The following is a 19708-nucleotide window of genomic DNA, read 5'->3' as shown; positions in this document are numbered from 1 at the left end:
GGCAGATAGGTGAACTGGGATGCTAAATAAAATCCCTCATCTCTGCAGTGGCTTTTTTCATAAGTCACCTGGGGCCCTCTAATGGTCCTGAGACTTGAATCTCTGTGATTTGAACCTGGAGGCGGAACATTTTCGTAGAGGCCTTTGACATTTTCCCATGTTTCAGTTCCAAAAAGCCTTAGTTGTTTTTTTTAACTTTCTGGTGATGGTGAAAGATGTACTCTTCATGGTGAAGGCTGAGGACTCCTTTTTAAGTATGGTTTGACTTCTGATTGCTTTTTACCTTCCAGTAAATTGTGTTTATGTTGTACACATACAGTGAAATTTGTGTATGCTCTCAGATGCTTCTTACTTGCATGTTTGAATTCCAGTTGCTTGCCTTGAGCACCTGTTATTTCTTCCCTATAATGTCCTATAATTCTGATAGATGTGCATTGTAACTCTTCAGCCTTTGCTTAGAGAAGTGCATTATTTGCCTCCTTGGTATCTTATTTGGTAAGTGTTCTCCTGCTTAAAAGGTTCTAATTGCTCCTTCTATACACTATTTGTATACAAATCACATTGAATAGTAAGATTATATTCTCTAGGAACCAATCCTGATGAACTAGAGACATTTAGCAGGTGAGTAGGAAAATAGAAGGTAAATGCCTATTTTTCTACTCTCAGTATAATTTTTACTGCTAATAGCAATCTTCTCTTCTAGGAACTACTCTGTATACTCATATAGGTATTGGCTATGGACAATGCTGTCTTGGATTGTATTTCATGGTCTTACTGCATAACATGTCCTTGTACCCATACAAATTCTTAGTGTAATCATTCATTCTCCATGTCCTTCCCATACCAGACCCTCAAAATGTTATTCCCTTTCTTCCTTTTTTTTTTCTTTTGCTTTGGTGTTTTGGGAGGCTACTGGGGCTAAGTGACTTGCCTAGGGTCACACAGCTAGGCAGTGTCTGAGGCTGGATTTGAACTCAGATCCTCCCAATGTCAGGGCCAGTGCTCTATCCACTGTGCCACCTAGTTATCCCACTTTCTTCCTATTTCATAAATACTTTGATATGCTTTTAGCTTTTCCTTCTGTGAATGCTAGTTTACTCTCTGTATAAATGAATGAATAAATGAAAAAAGTTTATTAAGCACTACCTATGTGCTAGGCACTGTGCTAAGCACTGGGGATACAAATGTCAAAGTGAGATAGCCCCTGCCCTCAAGGGGCTCATATCCCAGGAGACAATACATATCAAGGAGTGGTACTCAGAGAAGGCAGTTAAAGGGATGATGAATATATCTATAAAAGGTGATCACCATATTCTTTCCAGAAGCAAGGGTAACTTTGATTCCTCTTCCCAGAGTATTAAGTGGAAAATATAAGTGTGTTTGTATGATACATTGACTTCATGTTCTTAGGAAGTCAGATGGGAAGATACCCAGGCATGGCTGGAAGGATGAGATGTGAAGTAAGGAATCAGAAAGCTTTAATTGTTTACTGTGTGCCTGGCATTACGCTAAACTCTAGACATACAAAAAAATATAAAAATAGGGGAGATAACAAAAGATGTATACGTATCCAGAATAGATGGGAAGAAATCTCAGAAGAGAAGGCATTAAGAGCTGGGGATACAGAAATGCCTCCAGCAGAAAGTAGAATTTGAGGTGAGACTAGAAGGATGTCAAGGAAACTGAGGTAAAGTTTGAACTCTTTCAACAATTAGGTTTGCTCAGCCCCAGGTATAAAGTAGTAGGGTTTTATGATTAATTTTGGCTAGTATAGCTTGATGTGTTGTGTTTAAATAGACACAGACCTAATTTTTTGATATTTACTTCTAATCACTCAAGTCTGACCTCACAAAATGTTCTTTTTTCTTACTTGCTTAGTGCTTTTAGCATTCATTTATTTAGAAATTAGGTAGATTTTAAAGAAGATGACTTCACGCAGCCAATTTGTGTTCCTCCCCTCCCCCACTCCTCCAGTTTATGAGAGATGTTTCTGGTAAATTTATTTTACCTAAGAAATTTCATTCCTAGGCATTTTAATAATCTGTTTTGAATCACTGTGCTAGTGATGAATGACAGAGTTTAGAGAATTGAGAGGAAGTGTGAATAGATCACTAGATTGTTGTGGTCAGAAGCCAAGAAACTGAATCCACATACCTTTGTCCTATTGCACTTTGGCACTATTGTACATGTTAAAAAGGAAAATCACTCGGCATGAAACAGCACTATGTGATGGATGGTCTTATGGTAACAGTGACAAGACACCGGGGAGTGGACAGAAGACCTTTAACTCAACATTTCCTTTCTTTTGTGGTTTGCTTTGCGGACCAGAATATTGTTGTTTCCCCCTTCCAACATGGTGTATTCATTTGCTTTCCATAACTGTGTCCACAGGTTATAGAAAGGCACTGGCATCAGGAAATCAAATGGAAATTGATCTGTAGAAATGATTTAAAAAACAAGTCCAGTTTTGATGAGAAACTCCTTTGATTTTGCATAAAATTTTGATCACAAATAGGTATTTACGGTCTAGAGTCCAAAAAAATTGAATGGAATTAGATTTCTTTTTGTCCTTCCAGGAACTTATACTATAACAAAGCAGTTGTTAGACTGGTGGAATTCATTTATTTATTTCATATTTATTTATTATTTATTTTTTTACTTCACTATTTCTTTTGGAAAAAAAGTTTATATATAAATCTTTTGTAGACATTTTAAGGGTCTTAGAAAGGAATGAAACTAAGAAAATGATGTGGATATTTTGACTTGGCAAACAACTCATTTGAAATTTCAACTTAGATACCAGCAACATATTTTTACCTTTATAGTCATTGAAAACTATGCCTTTTTAAACAGCTTGATATGAAGTTAGTAATTTCAGTTCACAGATATGCCAGTAACAGTTTTTTTATCTTCTGGTCTTTTAGTTCGAAAAGATTTAAGTGGTCTTGATGATGTGACACTTACCAGCCAATCAGAAGGTGGAGGTGAGATCTTTTGTAACAAACACATTTTATTTGACTTTTTGCGGTGACATCCTCTTTAAAATCTAAATATGACATTCATTTTCTTTACATACATTCTATATTACTAAATTAAGTTCAACTTGTATGTAAAATCTGATAAAAATTTCTGCTTGTAATTATGGATAGGATTTTCCAGAAAACTGTTGAATAATTATTTCATAGCAAGATCTTTGAGATTAGAGGCTGGCATTGTTGCCTGTCTCATGATAGACATCCAGAATTATGTACTTGACAAATAATTTCTTTTGCTGAATGTTTTCTCATCTAAGAAATGGGAATTATTATTGTGATTATTATTATTGTCGGTACTACTACTACTGTTAGCTAGCATTTAGGGTTGGAATGGTGCTTTAAATATGTTACTCATTTGATCCTCACAGCAGCTCTCTGAGGTAGCTGCTGTTATTGAACCTATTTTATAGATGAGGTAGCTGAGGCTCAGGAAGGTTGAGTTACCCAGAGTCACATGACTTAATGTCTGAGTCAGGATTTGAACTCAGGTCTTTCTACTCTGAAGTTCAGTACTCTGTCTACTGTACCTAGGAATTTTTAAAAACAGGTCTTGGAAGTCTTTTATAAAAAAAAATTTTAATTTATATTTTTAGTTTTACATCACTTAGCTGCCAATGTATTCCTCTTTCCCTGACCTCAAGCAATAGCTTGGATTGTTGTCTATAGCAAGATTATTTTATCCATGCATAAAGGTATTGATACTAAATTTATGATTCTAAATAAGCTTCCAATTTAATTTTTATTTTTGAATGCCAGATATAAAATACAATCACTTTTATTATCCTAGTGCTTTATACCCACAGCCCAGATTTGCCTTAATATTGGTAGATGCTCACCCTATTTTGTTCACCACATTTCCTATTTCTAAATAAAAATTAATTGTATTTTAGCATATTTATCTTAGCGAAAGTAATCTGGATTTGTTTGGTTTGTTGATTTCTGGAGTCATTGGACCTCTATTTTCATAAGAGAAACTTGACAAAATTCAATATTTATATAGACTATATGTCCTGACAGTTTTTTCTTTTGGAAACAATTTTTACTTATATATTTTTTTCTCATCACCTCTATTTCCAAATATATCTCTATCGAGTGAACCATTCCTTGCCCCAAAGAATAAAAAGAGGGCAAAAAAATCTAACACACTAATAAAGTCTGACAGTATATGCAGTGCTCCATACCTGTGGTCCCCCTGATTTTTTATAGAAAGGAGGGAGGTCCTATGCTTAATTTCTCTCCTCCTATTGCTTAATTTCTGATATAGATGACTAAACTGAACCTCTCTAAAATATGACTGTTGAAACGAGAATTATAATTTGAGACAAAACCTTCCAAACTACAAAGCCAGTTATGCACTTGTGAGAAATGGTTTTAATATTTTAATATTCAGGCAGCATTTCTTGTGTTTTTAATAACAAAGTTGTGGAGAGACAGGCAAAGAATTAAAGCTCCCAATTTTCAATCCTTTAATTAGTTCACTGGATCATATTTCCTCAGCAAAGATGGAATGTGTAAGGTTATATAAAAACATACCTGTGAGGTGAATATTTCATATATTTATTGAGTACTGGCATTATTTATTGTAGCCCAACATAATGAATTATAATTCTCCTTTTTAAATAGGATCTTAAGGACTTCAGGGTAAAATAGATTTTACTGCTAAAATTGTCTTCAGTTTGATATCAAAGCAAGTTCAATGACTGGCCACAACAATACAAAGAGGGAGTGCCAATTATAGGTAGTAACTTATGAAGCCTTAGAACTAATTTCTAGTGGTGGGCTTTGGTAAACAAAATGACAAATCCTCTAACTGATATGAGATAGCATATGGAAATAGCCAGGCAGGAAGAGTTCTGTAATTGTGGCTGATACTTGGCATTCATATTTCCCTGCCCTTCTTGTTCATGTCCCTAGGTTTCTCCAGTGACAGCGATCTGCTCTCTCTGACTGTTGATGTAGACTCCCTTGCTGAATTAGATGATGGAATGGCATCCAATCAAAATTCTCCCAGTAGAACTTTTGGTCTCAGTCTTTCTCCAGAACCTTCAGCACTAGCTTCTGTTGCTTCTGATAAAGAAAGAAGCAAAACAGAGGAAGAGCGGGAAAGTCGTGGTCTCTTTGTTGGAAGCCTAAAATCCAAACTTGGCAAAAAAGATTATTTGGAGAAAGCAGGTGAATTAATAAAGCAGGCTTTAAAGAAAGAGGAAGAGGAAGACTATGAAGCTGCATCTAGTTTTTATAAGAGAGGAGTTGATCTACTCTTGGAAGGTGTTCAAGGTATGGTTTCATCTAATTGGTGCATTTTGTATGTGTCTCTCTATGTATTTAAATATCTATATCTATATATAAATATACATTACTTAAAAATATGTATACATAGATATACACACATAATCTTTATATGTAAGTGATCTCCATGTATCATTTTTTTCTACATATATAGGATGTTAAAACTTAAAAATGATGCTTTATATGCCAGACATATACTTTTTATTTTGAGTTCCATGCTATATATAAAACAGCCTTTGAAGTTATACATTTCCATATTCATTGGCATTTGTTCCTAATTTTGATAGGTGTAGTTAGCATAGGTCAGCCTTCCTTAACCAGAATTCTCTCTTTGGAATGTTAGTATTTCTCCCAGCTTGGCCAATGTCTTTCCATAGGTATTTCTTCTGAGCAAAAATCATAAAGATTCAGGAGTGATCTTGTCCCAACCCTTCCCTTGCCCCCAGGCTTATGTAAAAATTGGAATTTGGCACTCCTGGTCCATCTCTGTTCTGTCTCATTAATTTTTGCTCCACAACTGTGGATATTTACCCATGGTTCTGTGCTAGACCCTTTTCTTTTCTCTTTCTTGGTAACCTCATCAGCTTCTGCACACACATGCTATATCTGTATATCTACTTCTATATCCATGTCTACATCGATATCTATAATCCATTTGTACTCCCCTCCCCACCCCGCTCCCCACCGTAAACTTCAGTTCCATATTACCAGTTTTGTATTGGACATTTCAAACTAGATGTCCCAGAGAAAGAAAAGTTTATCTTTCCATTGATCTTTTTAATAGTATTCTTACTTTCATGTTGTCTTGTATGTTTTTGATACTTCATTTTAAATGTGTTAGGAATCTTTTGACTGGGAATAGTCCTGTGATTAATTTGCCCCTTTTTTTTTGCCTTTATGAAAGATAATCCTTTTGGTGAGAATCATTTTCCTTGTTTCAGGTTTTATTTAAGAAAAAAAATTTCATCTTTGAAAGAGATGACAGAAAAATAGGAGAAAAAATTAGTATCTTTCTTCTTTACTGTATCATGACCCAGTTCATTGACTTTGAGTTTCTTTACTATCTGTTTTGTTCAGTGTCTGTTTCTCTTTTGTCTTCAACTTTCATTTGATAGTTTTTAAAATATTTAAATGAAATGAGATAAAATATATAAAGTTCTTTGCAAACCTTAAAGTGTTATATAAATGCTATTATGTTAAGTTATAAAGTGGTCTATAAATGTGAGCTACCCGAGTCTTTCTTACCTCACCTCCGAGGTCTTCGGCTGGCCACGCCGGATGCACATATGAGAGAAAGGACGTTCCAGAGTCGAACAGGGGTTGAGCTTTATTACAGGGTCTGGGTTACAAGTGCAGGGGGTCTTCTTTCTTAGGACGAAGAGGGGGAGATTTCCTAAGAAGGCTAAGCTTAAGGGAATGGAAGTAGAAGTACAAGCGGGGAGAGAGGGGGAGGGGAGAGAGGAAAGAAAAGAAGCGGAGCCCTACTTTTCTCTTTGGCTCCACACGTGCTAAGAGAGCTTTTAGGCTTCCTCAATCCTACTTAATCTTCAGCCACACAGTTTGCATCTCAATACCATGCTGTTAGGTAACTAGGTGTGCTCCAATCCGGGACGACCTCGAGGGCAGGGAGACTCCACCCATCAGGTATCTCTGGGGGAGAGGCGGAAATACCCGAGCTAGCCGAGCTAGCTCGGTCTGACCTTCTCGAACCCCCGCTGTTCATGGAGGGCCTCGTAAGACTCTAAGATTTAGAAGTCCCACTTTTACCCGCCCGAGACCGTCCACACGGAATTGAGCTTCCAGTCCCAACAACACATAAACAGTTTCATTCTTTGAAAAGTAGCAGACTAATCATGTTTGATTAACTACTAAACTATAATTTAACAAAAATTAAAACTTCTTTGATTTCAATATGCTATTTTGTTTTATAATATATAGTTTATTAAACTTGATATTAAATGAAAAGTTTTTGGTTTTTATCCATACTTGTGATTTTATTAGAACTTCCATATATAAGTTATTATAAACTAATTACAATTAGTTTATAATATAAATACATGCATAATATAAATATATATAAATAAATATATATAATATATAAAAATATAATTATTAAAAATGAAAACTATATGAGTACTCATTTTTTGCTAACCTTGTGTTTGACACTATTAAAAGTAATATAAAATAATTGAAATAAATAATATCTAATGAGACAAGTCAGTTATTATGTTCTCAAAAATCTGATGTTAGTAGTCAAAATTTTCTTGATTGACAATAAAATGTTATTAAAACATCTAAATTTTTTTCATCGTATATGAGTTTAGTTAATATAGTCCAATATACCATTTGGATATTTAGGACAGGTATAAGCCCAAATACAATGATAACTCAGCTATCTAAGAATTTTTTTTTGCCATCTTTTTTGCCATATCTAAAATATAGTCAAGAATCTGATAATAAATATAAAAAGTTTCTGAGCAGCTAAAAATGATGCCATAAACTACATGAACTATGTAGTTCAGGCACTTCCTTGTAATTCTTATTTTATTGAAAAAAAGAATAGACTTTCTTATCTTGTTTCCAGATGCACAATAAATTGGAAGTAAGTGGAGAGGAGCTGCTCTATGGAGGCCTACTAGCAGCAGTGAGAAGTGGCATCTGTTAGTGTAACACTGAGGGAAGATATAGGAAACCTGTGAAAACAGAGACAAATTTAAAAAGCTCAGCAATCTGAGGCTTCTAAGTGTACAGGTCATAAATATGTAAGGGTGTATTGAGAATGTCACATTACAGTATGGTAATTTTGTGTACTTAGTGATGATCCTATTCTAAAGTGGTTAAGAAATAATCAACAAGTATTTAGTAAGTACCTACTGTGTGCCAGGCATTGTGCTAAGAGCTGAAGTAAAAAGAAATAAATTGACCAGACTCTTGCCTTTCATCAATCAATACACTTTTTTTTTTTGATCATTAGTTTATTGACACTTTTTTTTCAGGTTTTCTTTTTTTTTATATTCACAAAATAAGGTTTAATTTTTAAATGAATCAGCAAACTCTCTAAAGTGCCTGTTTTGTGCTAGACACTGTGCTGCAAGTACAAAAAGGAATAAAAACAGTTGCTGCCCTCCAAAGAGCTTTTGCTCTAGTGGAGGAGATAACAAGCAAACAAGTATATATGAAACACGTTGTACACACGCACACACATGATAGATAGGGAATACTGGCATTAAGAGAGGTTGGAAAAGGATTCCTGTTGTATGTAAGGAGAATTTTGTTATCCTTTTAGAGTTTAGTTTCTTAGGATCCTTGGCCATGGATCTGCTTTCCAGGTGTTTGATAATAATTCCCAGAATAGTTCCAAGGATTCTAGATAGTAGTTCTTAAAACCATAATGACAGGTGGTCCCATTGAGGCTGCGCTGTGAGATAAGGGGTGACATAACATAATATTTACTATACTTGCACAGAATAACGATATTGCTAAAGTTAACTTGTGAGCTTAATGTTGACAAGATGCCATCTTTGTCTGATTGCCCTATAAAGTAGGTGGTCATTGGTCAGTGACTGGGGAAAAACCATGGGGAAAAAACACAGGGAACCCGTAGGGGAATCTGTATGTGCCTCAACTGGCCCCCATTGGGGCTTTAGGAGATATAGGGGAGTACACAGGTGTTCCTGTGTTGATTGACCTCATTGAGACATAGGGATAGTTGCTCTCCCTTCTTGCTGGCCCCTGTGAAAAGGGTGATTAGGGAATGGTGTAGGAACTGGTTCTTTCAGCAACCATTTGAGAAGACTAGACTAGAATAAAAGCTGATTATTAACCCCTCCAAAGCTGTTTGCCTGTCTGACCAGATCAGGGTGAACCTATTAGAGGCTGGAGTCTGAGACATCCAGTGCCTCCTGTGTGTTATCTGTGAAACACCTGTAAAAGAAGAGATTTTACCTGAGCCTTCAAAAAGGTATCATTGAAGAGGAAGAGAAAGGATTTGACAGTTTTTCTGGGGGAAAACATGTACATATATACAAAATATTTTCATATCACAAGATGATAGGGAGAGGTACACCATCATTTGGGAGGTTTAGGAAAGTTGTTTTTTTTTTTTTTTTTTAGGTGAGTTATTGAACTAATCCTTGAAGGAAACTAGGGATTCTGAACTTCCTGTTCCTTTACAAAAATTTCCTGTTCAATACAGAGTGTTACGTGTGAGGAGCAATCAGAAGGTTAGTTTAGCAGGATTATAGTTGATGTGGAGTGTAGTAATGTATGTGTAATAGGGTTAAAAAGGTAGAGGATCAGTTATTTAACAAGTATTAAGGCAAATCAACAAGCATTTATCAAGCACCTGCTATGTACAAGACACTGTATTAAGCTCTGTGGATACAAACAAGGACAAAAACATGGTTCCTGCTCTTGGGGATTTCATATTCTAATGGATTGGGACCAGGTTGTGAATGGTTTTAATGCTAAATGGAGGAGCATATATTTTATACTAGAGATAATACAGAGCCATTGCATTTTGTTGGTTAGAGGAGTGATGCTAACATATTTATATTTTAGGGAAATCAGTAAATTCAGGGAAACCAATTAGAAGGCTATTCTAATAGTCCTGGTGATAGGTGATGAGATCCTGAACTAGGTTATGAGAAGAAAGAGGATATCAAATGTAACCTATGTTGTCGAGGTAGAAATGACAATGTTTGTCAGTTGAGTGGATATATGGAGTGAGTGAGGAGATGTGAATGACCCTGAGTTTGTGATTCTGGGTGACTGGAAGGGTTGTAGCACCCATTATGAAATAGAGAAGTTCAGAAGAAATGTGGATCTGGTGGGAAAGATAATGATGTCGGTTTGTAGTCACTTTATCTTTTCTAGATCAGAGTATGAATTTAAGGACGTTGTTTTGATGCACTCATTTTTTTTTTTAAATCATTACCAAATACACATATTCAGGAGGGAATTTTTGTTATAAAAATTTTTTTCATTTAAAAATATTATTAAGAAATTTTTAGCTCAGATTCAGGCATCTTAAGAAGTACTTTAGCATAAGAAAGCCCATGTATTTTATAGTAATATAGAAGTGCTCTTTGCTCTGTTATATCATCTCAGTTTTGCAAAGAGCCCTCTTTTTAATGGAGTTTTTTTGGTGGTTGTTAAATTGATTATTCTTGTAACAGTTTGAAAAGATGTAAATAAATTCTCACTCATATTTTTCTGTATAAGTGATCATCTGTGAAGTATGTATTGTATCCAAATTGCAGAAAGGGACATATTTTTTTTTTTTTAGTGCTTATAGACCCCTTCTTCACCTTTCCATTTATTTAGCTCTATCGCTATAGAATCCAGTGCAGTTCTTCCACACTGTCATTTTCATTAAAGAATCCACGTATTATATTGGAAGTTTCTCTTTAAAACAGCATTTCTATCTGTAAGTAATAAATATTTCCTTATATTTCTACAGTATGTCACTCATCTGTAATCAAATGAGCCTCATTAATTATATTTGTTGCTGCATCCATTTGCAAATGGAATAGATTTTACTTTATAAATTAATATACTCAGGATCTTCAACCTGATGGACATTTTATTCTTCCTACTGTTATATGTGGGTAGAATCATTTGAAACTGTTTTGCACATGACTTAAAGCATTGTTTCAACTTCATACATAACTTTATATGATGTAAGCAATTCTTTTGATGTCAAAGACATAGTTTTTGAACAAAAATTGCTTTCTTAAAAAACTGATTTTTTTTCTGGAGATATTCTCGTCTTGTCAAAGTAGTTTACATTCACTTTTTCAAGATTTTTCCTTTTTTTTTTTTAATGCTTAAAGCAGCAAAGGCAATTGTACAAAGCAAGCACAACGGTCTCTCTTACTCCTTCAGTAACAGCTCTTGGGAATTCCAGTGATCAATGCAGTGAGCTATATTTTCTGGATTTAGTTTTTCTTTTGTGTTTCTGTATTTCCACTGTTTGAACTATCTCTAGTATCTTGTCTTGAACTGGTTTTAGATATTTCGATGTATTTTCTCTTCAAACTGGTTGTGTTTTTATCACTTGACAATAATAATTTACTAGAAAAAACACAGGCAAGAAAAGTAGAGAAAAAATTTAATTGTTGAAAATTAAATTCCTTTTTTTTTGGATTACTTTTTGAAATATTTCAGTCTTGGAAAAATTTTTGTTTTTGGAAACCAGTTTGTTACATTAAACTTACCAGAATTGATGATGTTGAGAAATAGAACAGATACTATGCTTTTAACTTCCTCAGAAAGATTTTTTAACTTTGAATTCAGATATAACAAGGAACTGTATAACATGCAACTCATCTATGTTATGAGTCCTTGACAGCATATTGTACCTGTATTCATATTCAACATGCACACAATTTGGCCTTATATGTATATATTATATTTAACATGCTATATTCAGTATTAATTGAAGCCAAATTTATTCTTACTATTGAGAACATTAATATTAGCTTGGTTTGTATTGAAAAAGTGATTGTATTTGTGCAAGAATTGTACTTAAAAATACCAGTAATTTTGGCTATTACTTAGCTATCCATTATCATTGGTGACAGACCTTACAATCTGGAAATCTCTTGTATAGGTACACTAGAGTTGTGCATAGGACAAATGTATAACTTTGTTCCATAATCAGTTTATCATTTTAATTACTCATAGCATTTACTACATTTTTCATTTTCAGTAGTTGAAGAATTATCAAAGTTTTCCTTGGTTATGAGTGCTTTCTCCACAGGCACATAGTAAAGTTCTTCTGCAGCTTATTAGATGGTTTTTATAGGTTTCTATGGCCAAAAAAACAGGTGGCCAGGTTTGTAGTGATGACTCCCTGACCAGTCCCATTCCTGAAACCTTTCCCCCTTGGGAAGAACCTTCCTTTTTTTTTTTTTTGCTCCTGTGCCATAGCCTTGAGAACCTGTAGCTTGTTCCATGCTACCAAATTTGGTGAAAAGTTGCACGTATTTTGTGGAATAAATATAGTTCATATGGACAGTTTATTTAGCATAGCATAAAATCTAATCAAAGTACATTTTGATTGTTCACTTAATTTAGATTTGAAGAGTGAACTTTTTTAATGCCCCTTTCCTACTTAGACCTCACAGGACACTTTGCATATCTCATGTGTACTTACTGTATATTATTTTGTCTGTCTTATGTGTCTCCTAGGTGTAAGCTTAGGGATGGAATTTTTGCATCTTATGTAAACCTTATGACACTTGAAATAGTGTTTTGTGCTTAGGAGGGATTTAATAAATATTTATTAAATGAGTCCTTTCTGAATGGGTTTACACAGACTTTTGGGAACGTTGACTTGTTAGTAGAGCAGTGTTTTCTTAAAATACTTAATATTATTCGCATAGTGACTTGTGTGGCAGCTTTTCCTCACGGCTATCTCTGTCTTATTTCTATTAATTATAGCCAGCAGCCTGCTCCGAGATGAAGATTCTCCTTACTCCAAGATGTTTAACTTTTCCAAAATCAACCTGCATTTTAAATGACATGTGATTAAACAAACCAGTACTTGAGGTGACATTTATTAGATACAATTTTCTATTGTCATAGAGCAATACATAATATTACCACTTGGTGGCACCAGAAAATAAAAGTTTCTGTTCTTAAATGTGAAGCAAAGACTATAATTTCTAAGCAAGCAACTAGAACAGACCCCATGTTGGTAACTTTGTTGAATTAACTTTGTGAATTGATTCTTTTTGCCACCAAGTGTTTTTGAGTTATGCTACTTTAAACGAGTTGCCATTTCTTAGTAAAGCTGATTGAAGCTAAAATAGCTTAAAACTTCACTAAGACTTTTGGGATATTCTATATAGTTGATTTTCTCTAAACCGTCTCAACTCATAGTGATTAACCAATGGCCTTCAGTTAGTTCTTTGTTATGTGTTGGGTAGGATAGTCAACTTTTTCTTACTCATAGAAATCTTTAGGAACCACAGGATCTAGGATTTTTATTGTTTAAAATAATAATGTAAAGTGACCTCAATTTTAACTTGTCTGCTTGTGAATCTGGCTGTCCTTCTCCCTTTTGTTTGTGCCTCAGGCATTCTGAGGTCAGTACAATGCTTCTGGCCCATTGATTCCATGAAACAGTACACCAGTCAACAACTAACAGGCAGATGGACATTATCCCTTCATTTGTGGGCAAATTGGGGGCTCAAGCTTGTGAGCTTGATTTGACATTCATGAACAGAAGAGATATTTCCTTGGGGGAAAGGTGATCCTAGTGCAGCAGAATTGTTATTACAGCATCCCTATTTCAAGAAGTACACTATAGCATTTAAATTTTATCTCTTGCTACAATGTTATCTCTTATGACTTTGGTTATCTTGGCTTACCTTGTATGATAAAGAAAATTTATGGTATTTTATGTCTTATTGATTGACCATAGAAAAACATCCTTTCTTCCTGAGAAAAGTAGTAGTAGATTATATTGGAGCTGTAGCTAGTTGGCACACTTCCTCATTTCATTGCTTTTGCCCCATGTTTTGAGTGAAGGTAGTACTTGTCTTAAAGAGGCCCATCTGAGTTGTTAGTAGATCTGATGAAGATTGCCCATGTCTTTCTTCCCTAGCTGGTACCATACCATCTGCACAGCTGGGGGCTAGATGCAGTCAGACAATAGCAGCCATGCCTTTTACTTATACCCAGGAAAGAACAAAGCACGGCCTGGTAGTGGAAACATTGACTCAGTTTGAAACTAATAATCTGCTCCCATCTTAGTCTGAGGTTAACATATTAGATTAGAATGCCCATTTCTAAGTGCTCAGGTCTCCTTCATGGAAGTGAGGTAACTCTCCAGTTAATCCAGGCAAAGTTTTTGAGTAACTCGGACTTTGTGTTGAAATCTATCCCTTGTTTTTTTCCTGCCTTTTCATTTGTGTGCTGTAGGAAGCAATTGTTTGATAGACTTGTGGGTGAGGATCATGGATCATAGGGATATATTTGGCAATAAAGAAATGTGGCAAATGACTGTTGGGAAAGAACACATAGAATAGATAGACATATTGATGTGTCTATTTAACTCTTATTTACAGAGGCATATACCATATACCATATACCATTTTTGAGCTTCTTTCTGTTTTTTCTTAAATGGCTTCTCCTGACTATTTTTTTTAAACAGAAAGAAAAAGGTTTGATGGCTGTCTCGCCTTTTAAGAATATTCTGTTTAGGAACTCTATAGTATGTTAATATGATGCAAATTATGCAGTAAATATCTTGTTGAAAACATCTGGTAGTTTTACTGCCTTAGCCCCAGATGTGGCTTTTTTACTTTTTTCATGAATGTTGCATATCTTCTGAGTTCTTAATTTTCTCATAGCCTCCAGTTACATGTGTTACATAGCATCACTAAACATTGGCACCTTCCCTTTCTTTGAGAATCTTGAAGGTTTTTTTTCAGTGGGTCAATTTTAGCATTCACTTGAGGAATAGAAGTCATTAGTAACACAATCTACAAAGCAATTTGCAACATTTTGTCACATCCCCAGTTATATGTATCCTGACCTAAGTGGTATCTCAATCATGTTCTTTAAGTCCTGTCCCAATATGCTAAAAAAGCACATGGTCCACAGTACCTTGCACATAGTAGGTACTTAATAAGTGCTTGTTGTGTTGAATTAACTATGCCTCCTATGGACCTGTTGAATCATCAAAAAGGGTTGAGAACTGAACTCCTTTTAAGGTGCCTCTGCATACAGCCCAGACTCTTTGAATTAAATTAGAAGCACTCAAAGCACCCAAATACTTTAGCATATTTTTTAACCTCTTTATGTGACAGTTACTAAAATATTGGCATTATTAGGGAGTCTAGATAATGAAATTTATCTAGGAATTTTAGAATGCTAGAAAACATGAAGAGTAGAAGCAGATTATGGAATAGAAATCTCCAATTGCTGTGCTTTAGAATCACTTAACAAAATTGTACTTTTGTAACCCGGGCTGTGACATGATACCCCTCATTTTCACTCCTAGGTTGGCTTATTCAACCTGCTCTCCTACTGGCAGCTATGATATTCTCAAAGAGTAGCTACCACCAGGCTGCTGCAACTCACAACTCTTTCTTAAAATATGAAGGATAACCTTAGCGTAGGCTGGATAAAATCCTGCTATTTGCTACTATAACTTTTGAGCTCCAACCAGTGTGCTTCTCGTTTATACAAAATCAGTAATCACAACCCTGTTAATTTTCCAAAAGATGAAGCAACAGTACTAGTAGTATAACATTACTCATCGGAAGGCAAAATCAGGAATAATGAAGCACTAGTTACTTAGTAGAAGATAAAAGCAGGAATAGTTAAACATCACAGAGAATAGGATCCTGGGTCCTATTCTCCCTACCAACGCTCAAAGTTCATGGTGTCCATAGGGGAGAGTGGACACACTTTCTTATATCCCATTATATCCATGTATATCTCCATATATATGTGTATATATCCCATTCTTATATTCCATTCAATTCTGACCCCTCCTTTTCCCCATTCTCTCACTTGTTTTCAGTCTTTCCCTGTCTGCTGTCTGTTTCCGTACTGCCTAAAAAAATCGATATCTCCCCATTCTCAGAAACCCCTCAATTCTGCATGTCAGCTAGCTATCTCATAGAGTCTTTCCATCCTTTCATAACTAAACTCCTTGAGAAGGCTGTCTATAATTGTTGCTTCTGTTTACTTCTTATGACTCTCTTTTTAACTCTGCAGTCTGGCTCCTGCCCTCATCATTTCAACTGAAACCAATCTTTCAAAAATTACCATTAATCTCTTAATTGCCAAATATTATGGCCTTTTCTCAGTTCTCATCCTTTTTTTTTTGCTCCTTGGCAGGCTTTGATACTGTTGATAACCCCCTTCTCTCTTAGTTCTCCTGCCTATAAGACTCTTTCTTTTCAGTCTCTTTTGCTGAATCTTCATGCAAGTCATACCCCCTCACCACAGATATCTCTCAAGGCCCTCTTCTCTTCTGTTCTCTTTGTATTGTTTCCCTTTTTCTTTCTCATCAGCTCTCATGGATTCAGTGATCATCTCTATGCTGATGATTCCCAGATCTCTCCTGATCTTAGTCTTGCATCTCCAGCTGCCTTTTGGATATCTCAGAGTAGATGTTCTGTAGATATCTTACATGATCTTTCCCTCCTAAACCCTCCCCTCTTCCTAACTACCTTATTACTCTTACAGGTACTACCTGTACCTGTCACCCCAGGCATCATCCTAGACTGACTTCTTGCACTCTTTCACTCTCCTTATAGAAACGGTGGCCAAGTCCTTTTGCTTCTGCTTTCACAAATCTCTTATATTCTCTCATTCTCTCCTCTGCCATGGCCACTATGCTGATGTAGGACCTGATGTCTAAACTAACTGCAACCAGCTGGTTGGTCTTCCTGTGTCAAGTCTTTCCCTACTCTGAGCTATCAAAGTATTCTTCCTAAAGCAAGCAGCTGACCATATGACTCACTCTACTCAATAAATTGACTTGAATTGACTTAAGGAAAGCTAATAGGGAGACACATGAGTGGCAAAATCTGTGTGTCATGTATTTAATAACTCTGATAACAGGCCTTGATGCCCTTTGTCCTTTAGGAACAATATGTGTTATGTGTAATTACTTCTGGTAGCTTTTCCATTTCTGGTCCTCACTGCCCTCCTGCTAGGCAAAGCTTCTCTCCTTCTCTGGAGCCAAGGAAACAGTGACAAGTTCTTTTTGCTCACAGCCACCCTCAGTAGGGTATTGAAAAAGGTGTTATGCTCTTTCAGTGAAAAGCAGTTCCCTTAAGTCAGAAAACTGCCAAATTTCTCAGATCTGCAAATTAGCAAGGATTCTGTTTTGCCCATCAACTTCAAGCATCTTCTTACAGCAAAACATGTTCAAAACCTCTGTTTCTTCTTCAGTTGTATAATTACAAACCAGAGAGGAAAAGAGAAGGAGATCTCGAAGAAGTTTTCCCTCTCTCAGACATCATATGGTGCCCAAGAGGAACAAACTCACTATCCTTTGTGAAGGAGCAGGATTTAGCTCTTAGCCAATGGGCTTCCTGCTGTTGTTCCAGTCTTTTCCCAGCTGACTAGGAAAATGATGCCTCTTCTAATCAGGAAGCTCCCAGGACAGCAGACAGAGAATCTGCAGTTTTAGTTTGAAGCCTTCTGGATCTTCTTTCCTTGGCTTCCTTTGACTCCAGCTCTTCAGATTACTCTCCTCTTTGTCTCTTCATAAAACTCCTCGGGCTTCTTTACTGTTCCTAAGGCCTCCTTTGGGTCAGTGACTCATTTTTACCTTCCGAGGTGAAAGCTCCATTCATTTTTCTGTCAGATGTGATCCTTATATAATCCTTACATAATAACTTCCTTATATAATCTTCCCATAATAACAAACAGCCCTATTATTGTGTCATTTAAAAATTTCAAAATCCTTTAAAAATGTACATGCAAATTAGCTGATGGACTCTAATGCCCTGTAGCCACAGTTACCTCGCTTGTTGCTCTGTCTTCAAATAGATCCCCTAAGTATGTCCAACCTAGGCACGCTGTGTCTTCCTATTCTGCACAACAGTCTGTGTCTCTTCCACTTTATCTCAGAGACCATTTATCCATAAGTGGATTTTATGATTTTTTTCTTACACAAATATCCTTTTAATAAGCCACTTTTAGCATCTGAAGTGTTCATATAGAAAAGAGAAAGTAGTTTACACTTGGATTCTTCTTCATCCTGATATAGAGGTGACCCTCAGTTCTCAAAGTCTATTCTAGTGTAGTACAAACTCTGAGAAGTCTTACTAACTGGAGTAATTTTCAGTATGGGTTCAGCAATAGACTTGATCTCTCTTATTTGAGGACCATCTTAGCTTAGTTCAGAGAGGTCATCAGTAGAGTGTTGACCACGGGGAGATTTACTTTCTCAGTAACAGCATCTCATGAGAACCATCTACCAGGAGAATGGATAATAGGATCATAGGTTTTGTATTCTGCATCAGCTTAGGGAATACCTAAGCTAGTGAAATCATGGATCCTTGATGTATTGAAATATATTTCAGAAATGAAAATTTATAAAGCTAACATTTTAAGCATTAAATTTACTTAGCCAAAATTTACTTAGCACTTTCTTCTCATAAAGTACTGCACATATATAATAAAGGAAATAATTGGCATTTAAATTTTTTTCTCCCTAGTAAGAAACAGATGAGTGGATACTTGAAAGGCTACTATAATGAATTATTTGAAGGTAAATAATTGAGGCTTTGGACTAAGAAATGGACTAAATTATCTCTTAAGATTTAATTTACTGGGGCGGTGGTTGGGCACTACCGCTGTCCTGTCTCCCCAACTTTGTCTAAAGTTTTTTCATCACTTAGTAAGAACTGTGATTCTCTGTATCATTCAAATTACCTTCCACATTTTTTTCCCCAACTAGTTAGAAATAGAGTGACATTCTTATTTAGGAAATTACCTTGAATATGATGGTAGCTTACTTTTCAAAGAGAAAGAAATATTTTAAATTACAAAAATATACTGTACATAAAATATCTTTCCATGGCCCCTACCTTCTTTAGCTTTTCACCTCTGAGACTGAAGCTTTTATTTGCTATAAGTTCAGTTACTTCCTTTTTTAATGTCCCTTTTACTAATGTAACTTCTTAAAATTTGCTATCTGAAAGCACTAGAATGAAGTATTTTAAAATGAAAAAAAATTTTGAACTAGTGACTCAACTCTCCCCCTAACCCCTTCTTAGTAGAAGATCTGGAACTCAAATTCATGTCTTATAACTCCTAATCTATTTATTATTTTGTCAGCTATTTCGCTACTTATGGCATAGGTAATCCTGAGCATCATTTATTTTGTTGGCCTCAGTTTTCTCATTTGTTAAATGAAGAGGTTGAATTAGATAACTTGTTAAGATGCCTTCTGGCTCTAAATCCTTTAGAAGCTGTCTAATCTTATCTAAAGATAGATAAAGCATTTATTAAGTGATTACTATGTGCTAGGCATTGGAAATACAAATACAAGCAAACTTCTTATCATTAGTGTAAGATAATAATAATAATAACAGAACAGCAACAAAACAATAGCTTTTCTAGGGTACTTTAAGGTTTGCTGAGTGTTTTATAAATATTTCATTTTATCTTCCCAACAACCCTAGGAAGCAGGTGCTTTGATTACAATCATTTTATAGATGAGGAAACTGAGGCAATCAGTTGTTAAGTGGCATGCTCAGGGTTACACAGCTGCCGAGTGTCTTCCTAACTGTACACTGTCTTCTGAGTCATATGTGGCCTTCTAGCCACATGATATTTGTTAATTTTTGGTTTGATCTACAAATATTTATTTATTTGTTAGTTGGCAGTTAGTTGGTATGCGG

General features: G+C 35.5%; 1 protein-coding gene across 5 annotated transcripts in view; it reads left to right on the top strand.

Annotated features, from left to right (window-relative positions):
• Positions 1-19708, top strand: part of RPS6KC1 (ribosomal protein S6 kinase C1) — a 213768-nt gene that overhangs the window by 82657 nt on the left and 111403 nt on the right. For all 5 annotated transcript variants that reach the window (XM_072647859.1, XM_072647856.1, XM_072647860.1 and 2 more), the window contains 2 exons: positions 2925-2984; positions 4950-5312. In XM_072647859.1, the coding sequence (XP_072503960.1) occupies positions 2925-2984; positions 4950-5312 (423 nt within the window). The remainder of the gene's footprint in view (positions 1-2924; positions 2985-4949; positions 5313-19708) is intronic.

Source organism: Notamacropus eugenii, chromosome 2, assembly GCF_028372415.1.
Source record: "Notamacropus eugenii isolate mMacEug1 chromosome 2, mMacEug1.pri_v2, whole genome shotgun sequence".
In the NCBI taxonomy this organism is placed as follows: Eukaryota; Metazoa; Chordata; class Mammalia; order Diprotodontia; family Macropodidae; genus Notamacropus; species Notamacropus eugenii.
This window is presented reverse-complemented; position numbering and strand designations above follow the sequence as displayed.